Source organism: Gekko japonicus, unplaced genomic scaffold (genome assembly GCF_001447785.1).
Source record: "Gekko japonicus isolate JY-2015 unplaced genomic scaffold, Gekko_japonicus_V1.1 scaffold256, whole genome shotgun sequence".
Taxonomy (NCBI): domain Eukaryota; kingdom Metazoa; phylum Chordata; class Lepidosauria; order Squamata; family Gekkonidae; genus Gekko; species Gekko japonicus.
The window spans coordinates 169,557-190,819 of NW_015161412.1; the positions used below are offsets into that span (position 1 = coordinate 169,557).

Genomic DNA, 21,263 nt, shown 5'->3' on the forward strand with positions numbered 1-21,263 from the left:
TGCCCACAAGGGGCCCAACACTGTTCATTGGATCACTCCTCTCGTGTAGCACGGTATAACACAATTCTGATTACCATGCTACACAAGAAGTGGTGAAGTGGTGCAACAAACTGGGTCAGTCCCCTAGGCAGACCTCCATGTCGTCCCCCCCATCCTTGTTTAGCAAGTCCTCCTACACCTTCCTCTCCTTGAGAAATCCACCATATTTCACTGCTCAGTGGGAGAGGTGGAAACTTTAAACCTGTTCATTTTCAGTTCAGTATTAGAAAGGCCATGATTATCATTTTCATAGAGCTTGAGAAGCATTGATATAGTTTCAAAAATTCATTTCGGGTACATTTTTCTGTTTCAGAAATATTGGGTCAGCCCCTTTCTCCCTGCCCTTTCAGTTTTGCAGGAAACATAAACAAACTGCAGGCAGAGAGCTGAGAATAAACCTCCCAATCAAATTCTGGATTTTTCCATTATTATGTTCTGACTTCCTGGTCTCCCTGAAAACTGGGTTACTTGGCAAGATAAGAACTACAAGGGCAGGCAGAATCAGGAGGACCTGGATCACCCAAGGGTTACAGCCTTGTGAACTGGTTGGTCCCAGCCCATGGTTTAAATAGTCTGCGAGGAAAGCAGCTCCACCTGCTCTGGAAGCAGCTCCTGGGACACATCTTGTCAAGGCTTAAAGCCAGAATCCTGCAAAAGATTACACCCAGGGGTCTTTTCGTAGAAAAAGAGCTGCAGGAGCTCATTAGCATATGGTATGCTAATGAGCTACTAGGCTATTAGCATATGCCACACCCCCTGACATCACCGGAAGTGATGTCAGAAGGGGAAGCAAAAGGGGGGGCATCTTCAAAAGCCTCCCCTTCCCTTCCCCAGCTGGCCTGCGGGGGGGGGAGCAAAGAGAGAAGGGGTTTCAAGTTTTAACCCCTTCTCATTAGAGTTGGGCCACAGAAGGAGGAACGAGGGAAGGAAAGAGAGAGAGTAGAGAGATGGAAAGAAGGAACTAAAGAGGGAAAGAAAGAGAAAGAAGGCAGGAAAGAGGGAAAGAAAGAAAGAGAAGGGAAGAAGGAGGGAAACAGGGAAAGGAGGAAAAAAGAGAAGAGAAGAAGGCAGGAAAGAAAGAAAAAGATAAGGGAAGAAGGAGGAAAAGAGGGAAAGAAGAGGAAAGAAGGAAATGAAAGAAAGAGAGAAGGAAAGGAGGAAAAGAGAGGAAGGAAGGAAGGAAGAGAAGGGAGAGAGAGAAAGAAAAGGAGGGAAAGATGGCAACCAGTGGCCCCAGCTGTGGGGGTCTCCGGGCTGCCCCCGGCCCCAGCGCTCCTGCGTGGGCCCGTGGGACCCGGCTGCGGGGCTCTCTGGGCCTACCCCAGCGCGGGCCTGGGGAACCCACCTGCGGGGCTCTCCGGGCTTCCCCCAGCCCCAGCGCTCTGGCGCAGGCCCGGGAAACCCGCCTGCAGGGCTCACCGAGCTTCCCCCAACCCCAGCGCTCCTGCTGGTGTTTTTGGTGGAGGCAAAACCTCCTTGACGATTGGCCGCAATGGTTCCAGGGCTGTTTCAGTTCCGAACACTTCTCCTTATGTTTGGACTTTGATTGTTTAGTTGGTGGTTCTGAGGAGCTTCTCGGAACCAATGGAGAGGGTGAGTGGGGCCAGCACTAATGGGGCTTGGAATGCTGCACAGACAGAACCAATGTAATAAAAGCTGAGGGCGATTTGGCACATTCAGGAGCCAACTGCTTTTTTGAATCATCAGTGGAAAGGAGAGCCTTCTCCTACAAGGCTGCCTTCAGTTAGAAGCCCGATCGGTTCTAGCCTTCTGCCTGAACCTCTGACAGGCTCTACACAGAGACACATTATGACCCTCACCCAGGCAGAGTAGTCATCCATTCGGGTTGTTTTTGCACTACATTTTGTGTACTTTTTGAACAATCCTTCTTGTTGGGACATGATTCAAACAATCCTCTGGGTGAGGACACCACTGTGAGGGGAAAATTTCCAAGGGGCTGGAACAACCTTTGGTGATAATACCCATGAGAAACAACTCACAATTTGAGCAGAAAACATACAAAGATCAACAATCATAAGCGTGTGCTAGAGAAAAGACCAGCTCTGAAGAAACTGAAGGAAGGAGGTGTGGCAGCACTGGAGTATATTACCATTTGGGCAGGAATGGCCCTTGGCTCCAGTATGCACCACCACCTAGTGGTTTTAAGCTAGCAATTCCTCTCCGGCAGCCGGCCTCCATAGATGCAGTCCCATGTGAGACTGCACAGAAGACCAAAGATTTATGTTCCTTCAATCAGGCATAGCTAAGCCTTTAAAACAGGTGCCCATCAGGCCACACTTCCCGGCTTCTGGTCAGATCAGCCAGAAGGCAGAGAGGGGGAAGGATTCCTTCAGTTAAGCAGTATCTGCCAGGCCACACCTCCAAGCTTCTTCCCTCTGAATGGAGAGGGGAGAGGGAAGGAGTTCTTCAGTCAGGCAGCCTCTGGCAGGCCACATCTCCAGGCTTCCAGTCAGATTCGAGAGAAGCCAGGGAGGGTGGAGAGAATCCTTCAGTCACACAGTCACCGCCAGGCCCGTAGCCTGCGTGGCGCCCTCCCGCGGGTTTTGCGCCCCCCCATCCTCTGCTCCCCCCTCCTTCCCCCGCGTCTCTCCCGATGACAGGCACCTTCTGTCAAGGCAACAGGGGCGGGCCCTCCCACGTCTTTGCAGGGCTGCGCTGAAGCGCGGGTCCCTGCAAAGTCTTCTCCACCACCCCCCGCGTCTTTGCAGGGCCGCGTGACCTTGCGAGGGGGCCTCCGGGGTGGGAGATGCGCTTGATCCCGCTGCTGGCTGGAGCAGCATGTTCCCCGATGCAGACGCCGCTGCTAACAACTCCATGCTGGTGCCACCGGGCTGGGACTGCTGCCGCACTCCCAACACACACACCCCGGTCCGTTTAGTGCAGCAGCAAAGGAAGCAAAGGAAGCAGCACCCGGATGTGGGTTCCCCCCCTCCCTCCCCGGGATTTCTCAACACGGCAGCGCTGCCTCCCCCCTCGGGGGCTCCTCTGCGCTGCACCTCAGTGGGTGTCTGCGGGGCCACAGTCCGCTGCGGGGGAGCGCCCCCTGGTGCTGCAATGCAGCAAATGCGGAGTCCGCTTTCTTTCCCCCGCTTTCTCCAGCCTGGCCGCCTCGACGGAGCGGCCTAAAGGGCTGCGTCCCCCCCCTCCCCAGAACGCCCGCATGCTTGGGCAGACCAGGAGGCCCGAGACTGCTTCCAGTCCGTGGTGCGGACGTGGGGGAGGGTTTGCAAGGCCTGTCGCCTCTTACACGCGCATCGCGCCCCGAGCCTTCCCGTCTCCTCTCGCTTGCGGGGGGCTTCGGGGTGCCTGGCGGTGGCAGCGAAGGAAGTCCGGTGGGTCCCGAGTGGGGGGGGAAGAATAGAGACGCCAAGGCAGAGCCCCCTCCCTCCCTCGGCCGTTTCACCCCATGCCAATCCCTGCCGTCTCACCAGGCCTTTCCACACGGGGCAGAAGGGAAGGGGGTAACCGAGAGCGCACCAAAGTTGTTCAGGGGATCACGCCCGGGTGCCCCTCCGTCGGGGCGGGGAGGTGGGGCAGAAGGGCGACCACAGATCTGTACATAGCTGTCCGTCTCTCTGATCTTTTTGCACTTTGTCACTGGGCGGGGGCGGCCTCCTAGCGGTGTCCCTTTTCCACCTGGGCCAGCCACGTGCGGAGGAAGAGGCACCAGGAGGACAGCAGTGCTTGGCATTGCTCCTGCTCCGTCTCCTCTTCTACTTGTGCTGCGCCGCGGGCTCCTTCTTTCTCGGCACCCTGCTGGCCCTCCTCGGCCGCAGGCGAGGCAGTCTCTGGCCCCCGCCAGATTCCCCAGCCGCTTTCCGGGGAAGGACAAGGCCGACCCACTGCTGCAAGCTGCTGCGGTAAGAGGATGCCCTGGCTGCCCGCGCCTCTTGCCTTTGGCGGAGCTGCGCCTAGTCGCCCTCCTAATTCCTGTCCTGTGGGCCACACTGAAGCTTTAAAGGCAGTAGCTCACAAAGTAGAAGGTTTGCTCACAAAACTCCACAGCTTAGAGGGAACATACTGGTGGTGGGCCCCCTGAGAAAAATATGGGCCCCCTGAGCAAAAAGTTGTTAACTACGGGCCTGGTCTCTGCCAGGCTACACCCTCAGGCTTCTGGTCAGATTGGAGGGAGAGGCTAGGGAGGAAGTCCTTCAGTCAGGCAGTCTCTACCAGGCCACACCTCCAGACTCTCAGATTCAAGAGAAGTCAGGAAGGGAATGGGAATCCTTCAGTCAGGCATGCCACAGCCAAAGCCTTAAATGGAGATGGCAACAGCAAGCCTTGCCTCTGCTTGAAACAGCACCTCTCCCCACAACAAGCACCTTGTGAGGTAGGTGGGGTTGAGAGAGTTCTGAGAGAGTTCTGCGAAAACTGTGCCTGGTCACCGAGCAGGCTTTATGTGAAAGAACCTTGTGAGGTAGGTGGGGCTGAGAGCTGTGAAAACTGTGCCTGGTCACCGAGCAGGCTTCATGTGAAAGAGTGAGGAATCAAACCCAGTGCTCCAGATCAAGAATCCACCACTGTACCATGCTGGCTATGAGATTGGCAACTGCTCTTGCCCAGCAGCTATTTGAAAGCAGTGTCGTCTCTTTTAGCTCTCTGTATGTATGAACACAAAACACACAAAGAAAACACAAACCGAAACACAATAATAGGAAATAAATGCCCCAGGCTCTGGTGCAGGTATGCGTTGTGACACTTTCAAGTCTCTTTCCTAAAAAAACATAGGAGAGTTTTTCAAAAGAATTTGGAGTAAAAATCTTCATCGCTGTAATCACCATTATATTATCTACCAGTGTTAATAGGTATTCTGTTGATACTCACCTGGTTCCCATAAACATATAGAAAATGACTGTTCGGGTGGAAAAGCATGCCAAACGCTTTGAACTCAGCATCTGGAAACCCAAATTCTGGAAATTTTGTTTTTTCATGTAGTTTGTGGTTTGTTAACTTATTCACTGATACGAATCTCTTATCCTAAAAAAGAAGGGAAAAACATAATTTTGTTAGTTAATAGAATGTTTTAACAGAACAAGTGTGTCAGGCTGAATAAATAAGGGTTCCATAATTACACCTTACACAACCCTTGTGGCTGCCTTATTCTTTGTAACTGTGGGTCTGCACCTGGCTTTATGTTTATAAAAACAGATGAAAAATAACATAAGAACAGTTATTAACATAATTGAATATTATGAAGAACACCCTGAGAAACAAATGGCGTTAATTTTTCTAGATGCTGAAAAAGCATTTGACAACGTGTCATGGGACTTTCTAAAATTAAAATTGAAGACGTGGGAATGTGGAAATGACTTTCTGAATATGATAACAACAATATATAAGAAACAACAAGCAAGCATTGTAGTAAATGGTGAGATAACAAGAAAAATAGAGATCCAGAAAGGCACTAGGCAAGGGTGTCCGCTATCACCACTACTATTCATCTTCATACTTGAATCGTTAAACGACAATATTAGAAAAAACCCATCGATAAAAGGATTGAAAATTAAAGATGAAGAATACAAACTACAAGCTTTTGCAGATGACTTAGTCTTCATACTAGAGCACCCGATAACAACTATTGGAAACCTATTAAAGGAAATAGAGGAGTATGGAAGCGTGGCTGGTCTCAAAATTAACTACAAAAAGACAAAGATTTTAACCAAAAATTGTCCTCAAAATGTAGAAAATGAATTACAAGAGCTATCTAACCTACAAATAGTAAAAAAAGTAAAGTACCTAGGAGTAAAACTAACGAACAGAAACAGTATGTTAATAGAAAACAATTATAATAAATTAAGAGAAGAAATAAAGAAAGATCTATCAAAATGGAAAGACCTCCAGTTATCATTAATGGGAAGGATCGCTACGATCAAGATGAACATCCTTCCCAGATTTCTATTTTTAACACAAAATCTCCCAATATTGAAGAAAAAGCAATTCTTTATGGATATGGACAAAATAGTAAGGTCTTTCATCTGGCACCCAAAGAGAGCCCGTATAAAATTAAAGATATTACAAGATAAAAAAGAGAGAGGTGGAATGGGGCTGCCAAATTAGCAACTACATTTTCAAGCAGCGGCACTGGTGTGGATCAAAGATTGGATCCAGTTAAAAAATTGGAGAACACTCCATCTAGAAGGCCACGACCTTTACATGGGGTGGCACGCGTACCTATGGTACGAAAAAGATAAAGTCCACTCCAACTTTCATAATCACACTATTAGAGCTGCATTAATTAAGGTGTGGAAAGAAATGAAATATAGATTTTACAACAAAACACCAAGATGGGTGTCCCCCCTGGAGGCATTCATTAATACAAAATTAATGTCAAAAGAAAAAGCCATATCATATGATGTATTATTAGATGAAGAAAATAAATTGAGACCTCTAGAAAGACTAATAGACAAAAATATCCATTTAACATGGTGGGAGAAGATGCAAGTCCAAGACAGATATAACAAATATAAAAACGGGGAATTTGTAAACACCCAAACAGATTTGGATAAAATATGGTTGTCCACAAACGACAAACTTATACAAAAAACATACTTGTTCCTCCTCGAGGATTATCTTTTCGACGAAAATATAAAGAATGTTATGATTCTTTGGATGAAGGACTTGGGGAAAACTATACAAATTGAGGACTGGTCAAAAGTTTGGAAATCAATGAAACTAATGAGGGCAGTAGCTTTGAAAGAAAATATATTCAAGATATTTCATAGATGGTACTGGACCCCTGAAAAGCTATCCAAAGCACATAAAACTGCCAATAAAAACTGCTGGAGATGTAAAACAACGTAGGGACGTTCCTCCACATGTGGTGGAACTGTGAAATAATATATAAGTTTTGGAAAAACGTAAATGATATGATAACTGAAATGCTGCATATAAGTTTAAAATTAAGTCCGAAGATTTATCTGTTAAATATTATTCCGAATGAACATAAAGGGAATAATTACTATATACTAACATATATGCTCACAGCGGCTAGAATTTTGATTGCTAAATACTGGAAGCAAGAAAAACTACCTAAAAGACAGGAAATAGTAGAGAAATTAATGAAAGTCGCAGAAATGGATAAATTAACACTCATTTTGTCAGGGAAAGACGATAAGGTGTTTAAAGAAAGATGGGCAGAATTTTACAAATGGATAGAGCATAAAAATCTGTAATAGACTTACATAGATGACATGTTAAAATATCAATGTAATGGTTGTATATTTGTGAAAAACCTAAATAAATCTGTTTTTTTAAAAAAGAATGTTTTAACAGAACAAGTGTGTCAGGCTGAATAAATAAGGGTTCCATAATTACACCTTACACAACCCTTGTGGCTGCCTTATTCTTTGTAACTGTGGGTCTGCACCTGGCTTTATGTTTATAAAAACCGAAGAATGAGTGACCAAACATAACTAACATGTGTTTATCAGCAACAAATATCAATCAGTTAATGGTGTCATCATTTTAAGTAAAAGCTATAAACAGCTTTGGACTTTGCTTTTTAACAAGATGATCCTCCATTGTTTGTTTCTTCTTCCCAGAATGCAAGGTCTCATTTTTTGGACTCAAAACATCACCTTCCATTAAAAAAACCTTGCATTTATTTGGTAGGATATACCCATTTGCTTATTACAATTTCTTGTAAAAGTACTGGGGAATTTGTTTTGTTTTCTTATATGTATGCATATTTGTATTAAAATTAGAAAATATCTATATGCGAGATCTATAGGTCCACTCTTGCTGCTAAATGCTCAAAACTCAAGTTTTAATCCAAGGATTGAACTTCAGACTTTCTGCATGCCAAGCAGTAGCTCTACCACTGAGCCACAGCCTCTCCTGTCACCACTAAGTCCTCTTGAATGCAAGGGGGATTACTTCTGAGTAAGTAATTGCTGAAGAAGTGATTTCTCAAAAGAGCACTCTGTTTGCTAGGAGTTTAGTCTAAGGAGAGCTGGAAGGAGCTCACCCATCTCCAGTGTTGACAGGTGCCAAGAAGTGGTTCAAGCAGCTGACAACCAGTTGGCCTAGACAACAGGCAAGAGGAAAGTCCTAACAAGTGATCCGTGGAGGGAGGACAGGGCCAGCCTCTGCATGCCTCATAGTATGGGAAGTAAGGAAAGGGGGTCAGGCAGCCAAATGCCATTTAATCCCAAGCTTCTCCTGGCAAAAGAGGATTTACGGAGGCCAAACTGAGCAGTGCAAAAGAGGAAGAGGATCTTGGTGCTTGCCGTCCCTTTCCTCCTGGACATGAGAAAAAGTTGTAAACAGCCATGCTGGCAAACAAAAATGCAAAACAAGAAACAAAATCCATGCAATAACATTTATTGGTGCCAACCAAAACAACACAAAAGATGAGGCCAAGGGACGGCTGGGCTCAGCAACGGCTAGCAGGAGAAGCCTGAGAGAAGCAACCTCCTAGAGGTACCAGTCAATATATGCCATGCCTGGAAACTGGCATACTCATAACATGCGAGATGTCAAGTGGACATGAATGAACACTCATCAATCTGACTCTCGGGTCTTGGCGTACTTTGAGGGTTGTCTGCAAATGAGATACTTAGAATGGTGATGCAGCGCACTTCCAAATTCAGACCTGCTAAAGTAGGAAATGTTGTTGGGAAACAGCTTGAGCGGCATTAGGTGACAATATGTCAGAAGTAAAACTTGTACCAGGATTAATTAAAAGTTAAGAGTTGTTAGTGTTGACTGCAATGTTTACACATATATCAATTGAAATGGTTTCCTCTTCCATACTGTACCTGCTGAGTTAAAACGCCTATGCCAGTATTCTGTTGATAATCAACCATAAAAGAAACTACCCGTCTAGAAATCAGCCTGTCAGCTTGTTTTCTGTGGGGCAAGCAACTGTGCCAGTCCATAAATGGATCCTTACTATAGAAACAGGTAGATTCCTGTGAAAAAGATATCTCAAATTAGAAGAGCAAGACAACAAATGGGTAGTATCAATATATTTGGGGACATATATCTCCTATGATCTACATGTATTGCACTGTGAAAACTTTGTGCTTTAATAACTGTAGAACAGAAACCAGTGCTATCATTTTGAACTTGGTCAACCAGAGAAAAACATTTAACTCTTTCAGATCTAAAATAGGACAGGAGCCCCCATCTTTGTATCCACTAGGAAAAACCTGGAGCAAAAGCCAGGAGACAAGTCAGGTTTTAAGACCACTTGGAACTCTTCCTTCTCCAGACGGGAGAGAATCTGGGGCTGCAATTCATGTGTGAGATTGTTTACTGCTTGTGAAACAGGTTGAACAGGTGGTAAAGACCAACATCCTAACGTAGCCCTGGGTTATAATTGACAGGACCCAATTATTATTGGTAATGGCCTGCCAATGGTTAAGGAACAGATGTAATTTATCCTTAAAAGTAGGATTAGGGTTATAAAACTGTTGTAGTCAGAATGCAGGTTTAGTTTGGTGACCCTTAGACTCCTTTACAGAATAAAGTCATTGCCTGGTCTTCTGCTTGGGACTACTATGTCTCTTAGAAAAGAACTGATGGAGAAGAATCTCTGAGCAGGATGAAGAATACAAGCGTTCTTCCCTCTGAGCTGGCTATCACTGCTGTCTGATGGTGGAGTAACATTGCCTTAAGTAAGGGGGAGCTGACTGTGTGACTCCCAAAAATCTTGCTGTCTGATGGTTTTTCTTAATTTGTGTGAGAGTATTGTCAAAGTCCTCACATAAAAGGGCAGTGGTCTCCAAGGGCAGGACCTCTGCTTTAAGCCTTGTCTCGACATGGAGTGCAGTGGAACAAACTATGCGTGGTGATGGAGAATGATGGATGATGAGATTGTCCTAGCAGCAGAATCAACTGTGTGATGTACAGCATTGACCTGCTGTTTTGAAAGTTCAGTTTGCCCTTGGAGAGCACTGCCCTTTTCTGTGAGAACTCTCTTGCTTACATTCTCTGTGACCGATTTTCCCCGTGGTTTCGTGATCCTGGTTTTTGAGGATCACGAACTCGCAGAGAAAATCGGGCGAAGCCCCGGGTCAAAATGCGGCCATGCGGCTTTGAGTGGGAAATTGACCAATAGAAGCGGGGCAAAGGGAGGCGTGACCGCGGCACAGCTCTTGTGTGAAATCGGTCTGCGTGTCTGGAAGTGGCAGGAGTTGAAACAGATTTGTTCCATATGTCCTTGGAGATGTCCTTAAAGCCCTCTAACCCTGGGAATGCAACAGTGCCTAGAGGAGTCAGCATATAAGTGGCCAAGGATCTTATCCTTAGGTCTCTGCTCAGTGGCTGTGATGTCAATCTTTATTTAGTGAAATCAGTGTTGAGTCTCCAACCTGTTCATCAGGTGATGGATCTAAGGGTATCTCAGAACTACGTTCAGAACTGACTAACATCTCTTCCTCATCAGAATAGGTGTGGTTTATGTGGAACCAATAGAGAAGCAGAAGGATGGATGTGATGACATGGGGGTTGGTCTGATCCAGGTTCAGCCCAATGTGGAGGCAAGGTGTAGTCACTCCAATTGTGAAGGTAAGCAAGGAACACATAGTACGGATATGGTGGCCAAGGGAAGGAAGGATAAGTTTGAGGACAAGCAGTTGGACCCAGCTGATCTGAATGTGGTGTCTTCGGATCCAGAAGCATCATCGGAACTGAGGTGACTTACCCTTCTGAGGCAGAGCATGCAGGGGAAGTGGAATGCATTGAAGGCATTCTTGTCTGGTCAGGAACAGGAGTCTCAGGACTGGGTACTGGATTTGTGGTCAGAACCGCTTGGGAGTGATGGGCACGAGAATTAGATTTGGACTTGTCTCTATGCCTTGTCTTAGTTTTGGCCTTCTTGGCCAGTGGTTCCGATTCACTCCTCAGAAATTGCGTAGCTGTAGATAGAGAGTGGCATCAAGGTGATCCGGAATGAAGCCCTGAAGGAACTGATGCTACTGACGGTGGTTTCAAAGGCCGATCAGCAGAAGTGGCCAGTTCAAAAGGCTTATCTGTAGAAGACAGAGCTTTTCCCCATACTGCAGCCTTGAGAGGGGAAGCTCTGTTGCCCATTGCTTTCCGTGTGAACTGTTGGCACACTCAACGAGCCTCTGCATTATGTTTGTCACCCAGGCACAGAAGGCAGAGGCTATGTTTGTCAGAGTGGGGCATTGTGGTACACTTTTTAAATAAGGCTTTCTGCACTATTATTCATTCCAGGGAATGAAGACAGCCCCCATTGGAAATAAGGCAGGGTGCTTTAGCAACCCTTCAGCCTTGGTGTAGCTGATTGTGAGGCAATTTAAAATACAAGACAAATAGATATAGATACAGGGCAGAAGAGTTTCAGTTTCTTTTTAATTATTTCTCCTTTATCCTTTACAGATGAACAAACTATGGTGCTGGAGAAGACTCTTGAGAGTCCCTTGGACTGCAAGAAGATCAAATCAGTCAATCCTAAAAGAAATCAACCCTGACTGTTCCCTGGAAGGCCAGATAATGAAACTGAAGCTCAAATACTTTGGCCACCAAATGAGAAGGGAGCACTCACTGGAGAAGACCCTGATGCTGGGAAAGATTGAAGGTCAAAGAAGACGGGGACGGCAAAGGATGAGATGGTTAGACAGTGTCATAGATGCAACGAACATGAAATTGAGCAAACTTCAGAGGACGGCGGAAGGCAGAAAGGCCTGGCGTGATCTGGTCCATGGGGTCGCGAAGAGTCGGACTCGACTGTGCGACTGAACAACAACAACAACAAGCCATGCTAATGGAGGAGCTTTCCTGAGGAAGTTCTTTTGCATATGGATTGGCTGTTGAAATTCTAATCTTATCTGTAGTGCTGTTGTGAGATATAGAACATTTTGAGTTTTTCAGGACTGGAAACCATGCCCTATTTATTTTTAAACTCCCTTCCTGTTGGAATTGTGTTTATGTTTACGAATTTCAATGGCTTCCCTGTGTAATCTGACATGGTAATTGGATGTGTTGCCCAGCCTTTCAGTATCTTGGAATAAGATACTGTGTCCTGTTTGAGTTAGGCTATGTTCAGCCACTGCTGAATTTTCAGGTTGGCCAAGTCTGCAGTGTCTTTCATGTGCTTTTATTCTCGTCTGGATGCTACATTGTGTAGTCCTGATGCAAACCTGTCCAAAACTGCAGGGTATGCGGTATACTCCTGCAGAAGTGAGAGGGTCTCTTCTGTCTTTTGCTGATCGTAGCATCTGTTGTATTTTTCTGGTGGGTCTGAATACTGTTTGTAGGTTGTGTTTTTTCATGTTCCCCATCTGATCAGTGATTCCTTTGATATATGACAAAAACACTTTTCCTGTGGGAGACTGTTTTTCCTCAGCTGTTTTACCTTTGGTTTAATTGCTCTTCTGATTTCATTCTTGGAGTAGCCATTTGCTTGAAGTGCATGGTTTAGATGATTTAGTTCATCGTTGAGAAAATGTGATTCACATCTCTGTCTACTAATGCTTCGATTATGCCTCTTTTTGCCGAGGGTGGTGATTGGAGTTTTTGTGTAAATAACGATCTGTGTGAGTTGGTTTTCTGTAGACCTTGTGAACTAATTGAAGGTTAGCTTTGCGGATGACCATGATATCTAGAAATGGAAGTTTACCCTCAATTTCTTTTTCCATGGTGAATTGTATGTTTGGGTGGATGTTGCTGAGGTGGTCTAAAAACTTCATCAGTTCTAACACTCCATGGTTCCAAATGATAAAGGTATCATCTACATACCAGAACCAGACTGTAGGCTTGTCGGGTGCAGATTCTAAAGCCGTTTTTTCAAAATGTTCTATGTAGAAGTTTGCTATAACTGGACTGAGAGGGCTTCCCATGGCAACCCCATCCATCTGTTCATAGAATTCGTTATCCCATTGGAAGTAACTGGTTGTCAAACAATGGTTGAATAAGGCTGTTATGTCCTCCAGAAAAAATCTGATTAACAGGTGCATGTCTTTTACTGAAACCTTGGTAAATAGAGATGCTGCATCAAAACTGATGAGTATGTCCTGTGGGTTGAGTTTCAGAGGACTGATTTTGTTGATGAAATGTGTTGAATCTTTGATATATGTTGTGGTATTTTCAATGTGGTTCTGTAGAAGATTGGCCAGATATTTAGCTAACTCATATGTAGAGGAACCAATGGCACACATGATGGGTTGGAGTGGGACTGAGTCCTTATGGATTTTAGGGTGTCCATAAAGCCGTGGTGGCCGTGCTTCGGTCTTGCATAGTTTTTTGTGTGTCTTGGGATGAAGTGAGGAATTCCTGATCAGCGAGCTCATTTGCCTGATGATTTTTGCAGGTTAGATCTCGTTTTAGTTTTTTGTATGTGGTGAGGTCCAGAAGTTCTCTAATCTTATTTTTATATTCTTCCATTTTCATGATCACTGTGGCATTCCCTTTGTCAGCTGGTAGAATAATGATGTCTGGATCCACATTGAGGGTCTTAATGGCGTTTCTCTCCTTACATGTTATATTGCTGGTAGGAAGCTTTGCTTTTCATAGAATCCTTGTCGTCTCCCCTCTTATTTCTTCAGCTTCCTCTTCAGGTAGATGATGAATGGCAGCTTCTACATTTGTGATGATGTCTTCCACAGGAATTTCTGTGGGGGTGACTGCAAAGTTACCTCCCTTGGCTAAGATGGAGGTTTCTTCCGGTGAGAGTTTATGATTCATCAGATTGATGACAATGCGTCAATGCATTATTAAACTTCTGCTTCTGTCTGGAAGTATGGCTTGTTAACCCATGTTCCATTTTTCTGTATGTGAGGTTATCAATCTTGTCCCAATCATGAGTTCTTATTTTCTGGCTGGTGTTGATGTGCAAGGAAAACAGCTCCTTGTCTGTGGCAGCAAGTTCTCTGTGAGTAGTATGGATTCTCTCACGTAAGAGAGCCTGTTCTATATGATCATAGATGCGGTTAGCCTGTGAAGTTTTGAAGATTCTTTTTGTTGTGAGAAAAGATGAAATGGTTCTTGTGTCCCTGCATCGTACCAGAAAAGTTAAGGAACAAAGCAGATGTAGATTTTTCTGTGTTATACCTCTGAGGATGCCAGTCACAGCTGCTGGCAAAACGTCAGGTACTACAATGCCAAGACCATGGCCATACAGCCTGAAAAATCTACAACAACTAACTTCTGAGGATGTTTCCAAGGACCAGCCAGGTTCCAGATCCACACAGTAGGAGTGGTCGTAGTCTGGATCAGAATCATGTTACGGAGGTAGGTTCAGGCTCAGGTTCCATGGGGAGATTGGGATTATGCACCAAGGAAGCAAAAGGAGGATGCCTAGCAGGTCTACAATGGCTGGAAGCCAAAGTCATGGGTTCGGGTTTGAGGAGTTCCTCTTCAGACATGGAACACACCAAAAGTGGAGAACAGCTTGCAGGGGAAGGAATGTTTTGAACTGGTACCTCTTTAACAGGAGCCAGCAGTCATTAGTCTATAGGAGTTAAGAGGTTTTGGCAGAGGCAAAAGTTGCAGATTTTTCACAGTGTCTGTGCTTATGCTTTGCGTTTGGTGGCTCCGAAGTGCTTCTATTGGAATGAACAAAAGCGGGAACCAAAATGGCAGATTTGGCTGGAACCAGTCTAAAGATGATGGGTTATTCCATAGAATCACTGAAACCAAAGGTTCATGGGCCTGTCGTTATGGGACTTTGGAACGGCTGAGCTGGCTTGCCTCTCAGATACCAAGCCAGGGAGGGCTTTTTCCTATAGTGCCACTTTAAGGCAAGAAGCCCAGTTATGTCTTGTGTTCACAGTAAACTGCCTACAGATGGAGCATTTGGAGACAAAGTGCTCCTCTGAGGCAATAAATGGTCATCAGACTGGGGGAGTTTATCCCAACAGTTTTTAAGAGGGCTTGGGGGGGGGAATACTGAAAAACCATTAGCTCTGGCTTTTCTTTTATAAGTTTTAACTTTGAGGAGGCGCTGAGATTTCACTTTTGCCACTATCTGTTATTTCCTGTTTTTTTAAAGGAAGAAATAAAAGAAACTTCTCCTCTTTGCTAAAAAGAAAGAAAGAAAGAAAGATTGTAGAAAAAAATAAAAAAACAACAAAACCTCAAATGGGAGTCAAACATTGAGAAAAAGGGAAAAAAAGGAAAAACATACTTTTTTCTGTTTCTCACAGAGAAAGGAGCTGCATCAAAGATGACCACTTGCAGTGGCAGCAGAGAGCAAACTGAGGGAAGGACTCTCCTCCCCCCTTGCTTTCATGCCAAAAAATGGCAGGAAAATGTGGGTGGGGGGCTTTGTACTCACTGGGGACTTTCTACCGTAAATCCTTTGGAGGCTGGCCTGCATGTATGTAACACCCATATGGGACAGCACATGTACCACAATGATGAACTGGTCTTTAAACTCCAGATGCAGGTGTGTCACCCATTATTTTCAGTAGCACCTCAAGTTGGTCTTCAACACATCAGCCCTTTCAACTTTAAAGGGACACTCTTTAAGGGCCAGGTCTACAATCCATTGAAAATAACAACTCTTTAAACTTTAAAAAGTATTTAAAAGGCTGATGCACTGTTGACTGGCTGGAGTACAGTACCCTCTCTCCTCTTCCTGCTGCCTCAGGGTATATGTTGTTTTAATTTTGGTGTTTTTTTTTAAGGGCATGATTTTCAGGTGCTGAACTTCCAGAAGCTGAAAACTGCACCCAAATCAATGTCATAAAACAGAATAAACTCTCCCCTGCTCCGAAACTTTGGCATACCAAAATCATGAGCTTTCCTTTCCTTTTGTACCCTTAGAAGCTCATTGATTCACAAATCTTGAGCAGCAGAACAATCATAACTTTTTAAAAAAGAAACAAAATTGAATTTTTTTAAAGTGCACACCTCTCACTGAGCCTTTATCGAACATGACAAAACTTCTGCAGCTATGAAGGAACAAATATTATTCTAATGTAATGAAGACCTGGTCAGACTCAGGAAATCAAATTTTGTCCTACATTTCAGCTTCTGTGCTGAACTGAATAATCAGCTCCCTATAACCAAGTAACCTTCATGGGGAGGGGGTTTCATCTTTTCTCTTACCTGGCTCAATGTTTTATCTTTGTTGAATGAGACAGCAATATAATCCACTGGAAGAAAAGGAGAAATCTATTATTCATATATTAGTGTCTGGATTTCTATAATATATTTATTAAATGTATTGATCAACCCAGTTTTCCAGTAAAGATTTGTGAAGAACTCATGACCACATGTTAAATGATTTTTGTTAGTCAGGTCAACAAACTAATAACTGTATATAAGGCAGACACAATCAGGAGTCATCTGGCTGCTTATAATTAACGTCACTAACAGTATAATCCTATGCAGAGTTACTCTAGTCCAAGGTCCCTGCCACACGGCAGGGAAAACACCGGCCAAAGTGCGGCAAATTACAGCCGCACCAAAATAGAGATGCCGCGGCGGGATCCCACGGATCCCCTTAGCAGCAGCGCCGTTGCTCCCCGGCACGATCAGATGCCGGGGAGGAAGACACAGTCAGGAGGGGGAGGCTGCCGAACTGCGCATGCCTGAGCATGCACAGTTTGGGCTGGAGCCGGGGATGCGCCGGCGAAAGGACGCGGCGGCGATCCCACGGCCAGCTTTGATGCAGCCGTCTGGGATGAACCACCACGGTAGGTGGTTCATTTTTGCAGCGGGGTTTTGGGTGGAAGGGGCGGATCGGGGACACAAGCACAATGCTTCCCAAATGCTGCGGTGGGATCGTGCCCGTTTGCTGCGCCCCCGATCTGTCCCTCTACCGGCCCAAAACCTCTCGTGTGACCGGGGCCCAAGTCAATTAATTTAGACTGGAATAACTGCAGAGGCTTGCATTGTATATTTAGATAGACCTCTCAAACGATATTTAGCCATGATAGCTAAATGATCTGAAACAGTATATTTTTAGTATTAGATGCTGTGGACAAAAAAAATGGGAGAAAACATGTACCTTTGGGCTATACATCTACACTTCTGAAAGTTGTCTCACTGCAACTGGATGAAACAGATTATCAAACTAGATGGACTCTAGACCCCCTCCAGCACTGCTCCTCTTATGTCTTTGCTTCTTATTTCAAAGTCAGGAAATCATCTGGCAAGGCAATCTCATACTTGCTGTCAGGGGCAGGGCCAGGCTTGAGTTAGTGTGAGTTAGCTCACAGTTTTTTCGCCTCCGGCTCACAGTTTTTTGTCTCAGCTCAGGGAGGATGGCTCCAGAGCAAACTAATTTATGCAGTAGCCAAATCGCTTGCTCACAACTTTTATTCCAGTAGCTCACAAAGCAGAATTTTTGCTCACAAGATTCCACAGCTTAGAGGGAACATTGACTTGCACCCCCCCACACACACATACACAGTGGTAACCAATTTTCAAAAACAGACGGATTGTAGGAAAAATGAAAAGCACAAAACTTGAAATTGCTAATTTTTTTAACAAATGTGAGAATAAGTAATACAACAGCTCCCTTTGTCAGAAAGAAATCAGAAACATGTATCCAACTTGTATCTGATGAAAGGGATTTTTGACTCTTGAAAGCTTATCCCCCCCCCCAAAAAAAATCTTGTTAGTTTCTAATGTGCTACTGGGCTCAAATATACCTGGTTCAGTCACCACTTGCTTGCTTTCCTTAACAACAAGCCATCGTAATATGACAATCATATTAAAGGACATCCGAATACATACCGAGAATATTGCTTTGAAAAACTCAATTTATTTGTTAACTTTATATCATGTTAATGTTTCAGTTAGGATAAATGTATTGTTTTAAGAGCTATGTGATGGGGCCCTGCTTTGCTATAAACTATGCATCTCACAATGTTTCAGTTTAAAACAAATTACTATCCAAGATACGCTTCATACATGTTTTTACTGCTAGCAGATCAGATTTCCTCACCTTCATAGTCTTCTTGGTTAGCCAGACACTGGATATTGTACCATATTTTAGCTCTGTAATAATCAGACTGTGGAAAAGAGAAACCAGCAATTAATATTAATACAATTATTCTTATGTTTTGCATGATACAGCTGATAGGATTCTAAGGGGTTCACTAGATTATAGGCTCCATTTCCTGTTGCGCTGACACCTTGCTGGAGATCAAGGCGATATCCAAAGGGATCGTCAAAGAGAAGAGTACTGGTTCTGGTGGCAAACACATTAGTGCTTGCTTATCCAGAGAGGCCATCAGCATTACACCATCATGAGGGCTGAAGGAAGTGCTGCCTAGGTGTTAGAGGGGAGGAAGATATGAGCTTGGTACAGAAAGAAAAGATGATAAGCAATGAATACAATGAATGTCAAAGAAAAATTATCTGCCTATTACATTAGACAGTCAGAAGAAAATAATCTGTGGGATCTCACTGGTGGGAGAAATCAAGAAAGAAGTGTTAATCTATTAAGACTGGCATGTAGTAGCAGCATTTCTTGTTATATTTAGACATCACAGCTTGTGGAATTAAATCTTATATTCAGTTAGGGTTGCCAGGTACCCCCTAGCCGGCCATCAGCAAGGGATGGGGGGCCACATAGGCTGTGATCCTGAAGACACATACTTCGAAATAAGGCGTACCAAAATAAATCCGGGAGAAAAATGTATGGGCTTCTAAGAGTTTCAGGTTCTTTGATTTCTCCTGTCTTCTGCATAACTCAATGTGACATTAGGAATACTTAAACAATTTTTAATGATTTCTCACCCTTTCAAATCCACAGAAGTTTGCTCTCGTGAACTAGAAGAAAAAAAGATAATAAAATTACACACATTACTGATTACAACTGGCCAGGGGGGGATATATCGTGCCAGTATATCTTGCCGCCATAATTTGTATTGCTTTTATTGTAATTTATGCTGCTTATGGGAATTTTAATTGATTTATTGTTTATTGTATTTTAATGTTTGTTAGCCGCCTTGAGCCCGTTTGTCTGGCAAGGTGGGATATAAATTGAAATAACAAATAAATAAATATATAAATATAAAAACTGTTGCCACTGCATTTTTGGCTGCAATTGAAAAAGCTAGTCTTCACCAATAAAACCCTATAAGTCTTGGGATCAGGATGTGAAATCAGAGACTCGCCCAAAGGCATGTGGTGATTGCAGTGAAGCTACCATTAAGAACATTTTCACATAAGGTATAAATTGCCTTTGAGCTTCTCTTTAACCATTTATGTTAACATATGTCCATGTAAATGCACGGGATGAAAGGAATACAGATTTGACCAATGAAGGTTTTACATTTATATTACAAACCAGTAGAAACAAGAGTCACCTCTGCTTCAAGTGAGTGAGGCAAATCGCACATTACACTAAAGCCCTAAAAACCCCTTCACCTTTGCAAACCACAGCTGCTTAAAGGCTTACCGGTGTCCCAGACCTACATTCTCCATTAAAACAAAGGGATAAAATGCCACTGGGCAGAACAAAAGCAGACCTCAGCTCCAGTTAAAAAGTGGCTGGCAGGCCACTTAGTCCCTTTCCCAATCACTCTTCCAGTGCAGAGTGATCCCTGGATGGAGAAGGATCTACCACGGCTTCATGACACACAACTTCGGTGTAATGCGTAGTTTGCCCAGAAAAGAACCACTGATTCCATTCACACCTGTCAGTTTCTTCCTGAGCTGAGGTCTGCTGCCATTTTACTGGTCCTGTTGCCATGTCTTTAAATGCAGCCTACACACAGAAAGTGAGTGAAGGTTATCTCAATACTATGAAGCAGATTAATTTCTTAGAATGAAATCTTAAAAAAAGAAGAAGCTGCTATGGGGTGGCAATTTGGGTCCTGGTTGCAGAACAGGAGAGGATTAATCCCTTTCCCCCATACCATATTTCTGATTTAAACCATCTCCTCTCTGGAGCTGCTATTTGCCCGAGTGAAAGAAAATCATATAGTAATTGAAGGATATTGTGCTACTAACACTTTATGTAAATATTTCCAGCACTACATGGGAAGATGCAATGGCTTCATATACCTTTAAGAATAAAATTATCTAGGTAAGTGTATCAGCAACATCCGCATAACAACAGAGGCCAGGATTAATACAGCATCTACACAGAATTTGATCAGATCCTGAGAAATGTCATGGACCAAAGAATATCAATCTAAGTCTTGACAAAATATAATTTATAGTCCGGGAAGTCAAGAACATGGTACACGTTCTGTCAGCACAAGGGGTTAGATCTGATGACAGCAAATTTGAGGCAACAGCAAGACTGATACCCCCCCCCCCCATCTCCACATGACATAAAGCAGGAGGATGAATGAATGATCAGATTCCTTTAATAATACATTCCAGGAGGCATATCCTTGACAGCTTCTCTTTGATAATTATTAAGGGCACGGAAAGAGAAGGAAGAACATGATGTTCATGTTCAGGTATTATAAAGCTTGAGCATCATGCTGGAATCTTGGCCAAAGGTGCAAGCTGAAGGGCAATTGTTACAGTGCTAAATTTTTACAAACCCAACAAAGCGAGAACAAAGCAACAATGAACAAAAAAACCCCCCACAATTCTCCTTCTATAATTCTATTGGCAACAGACACACCCATTAGACAAAACTGAGGTGTTTCTGTAGATGCTCTAGCCCCAAAAGCATAATTCACTGTGAGCTTTCCCCCCCTGAATATCAATATCAAGAAAGCCACTTTTCTCAGCATCTACGGCAAGAACATCTTCGATGTGGCTAAGACATTAGTTGCACCTGCTGAGCTCAAGGACACTGCGTTCCTCGCAATCAAGGCCAAACTACATGACCATTTTTCAACTAAGCCTTCCAAAATAGCATGTCGGCATGCATTCCACAAACGTGACCAAGCTCAAGGAGAGTCGGTTGCTGAGTACATGACCACACTTCGGAAAACAGTGCGGCTGTGCAACTTCACGGACTTAAATGAGAGACTCTGCGACAGGTTAGTGAAATGGTTATCAGTGGTTTTAGAACACTAGATTCTTATATACATATATTATAATCCAGAGCATATTTACGTACTTTCAATGCACGGAAGCTTCCATAGCGCAGATCTTCACTGATAAATAATCCCAGAGTAGTAAGCAATACTAGATGAGCGTTGGTTAAAATAATATTCAAAAGTCCAAGATCAGCACAGTCTTAGAGGAGAGAAAAGGAATTATGAGTTGTATGTATTCCATTTCTGTCTTTTTTTATTACTTTGTAGAGACATAACAAATTACATATGCCTTTGATAATTAAATGTGACTCCATTCTTTATTTTAACCCT

The 21,263-nt window shown here is 43.9% G+C and overlaps 1 protein-coding gene across 1 annotated transcript in view; it reads right to left on the reverse strand.

Moving 5' to 3' along the window:
- Window positions 1–21,263, reverse strand: part of LOC107123769 (cation channel sperm-associated protein subunit beta-like) — a 90,538-nt gene that overhangs the window by 65,613 nt on the left and 3,662 nt on the right. The window contains exons 4-10 of the mRNA XM_015427116.1: window positions 21,014–21,132; window positions 18,724–18,756; window positions 17,927–17,993; window positions 16,081–16,127; window positions 8,820–8,972; window positions 4,885–5,037; window positions 4,700–4,774 (exon numbers count right to left, since the gene is read on the reverse strand). Of these exons, the coding sequence (XP_015282602.1) occupies window positions 4,700–4,774; window positions 4,885–5,037; window positions 8,820–8,972; window positions 16,081–16,127; window positions 17,927–17,993; window positions 18,724–18,756; window positions 21,014–21,132 (647 nt within the window). The remainder of the gene's footprint in view (window positions 1–4,699; window positions 4,775–4,884; window positions 5,038–8,819; window positions 8,973–16,080; window positions 16,128–17,926; window positions 17,994–18,723; window positions 18,757–21,013; window positions 21,133–21,263) is intronic.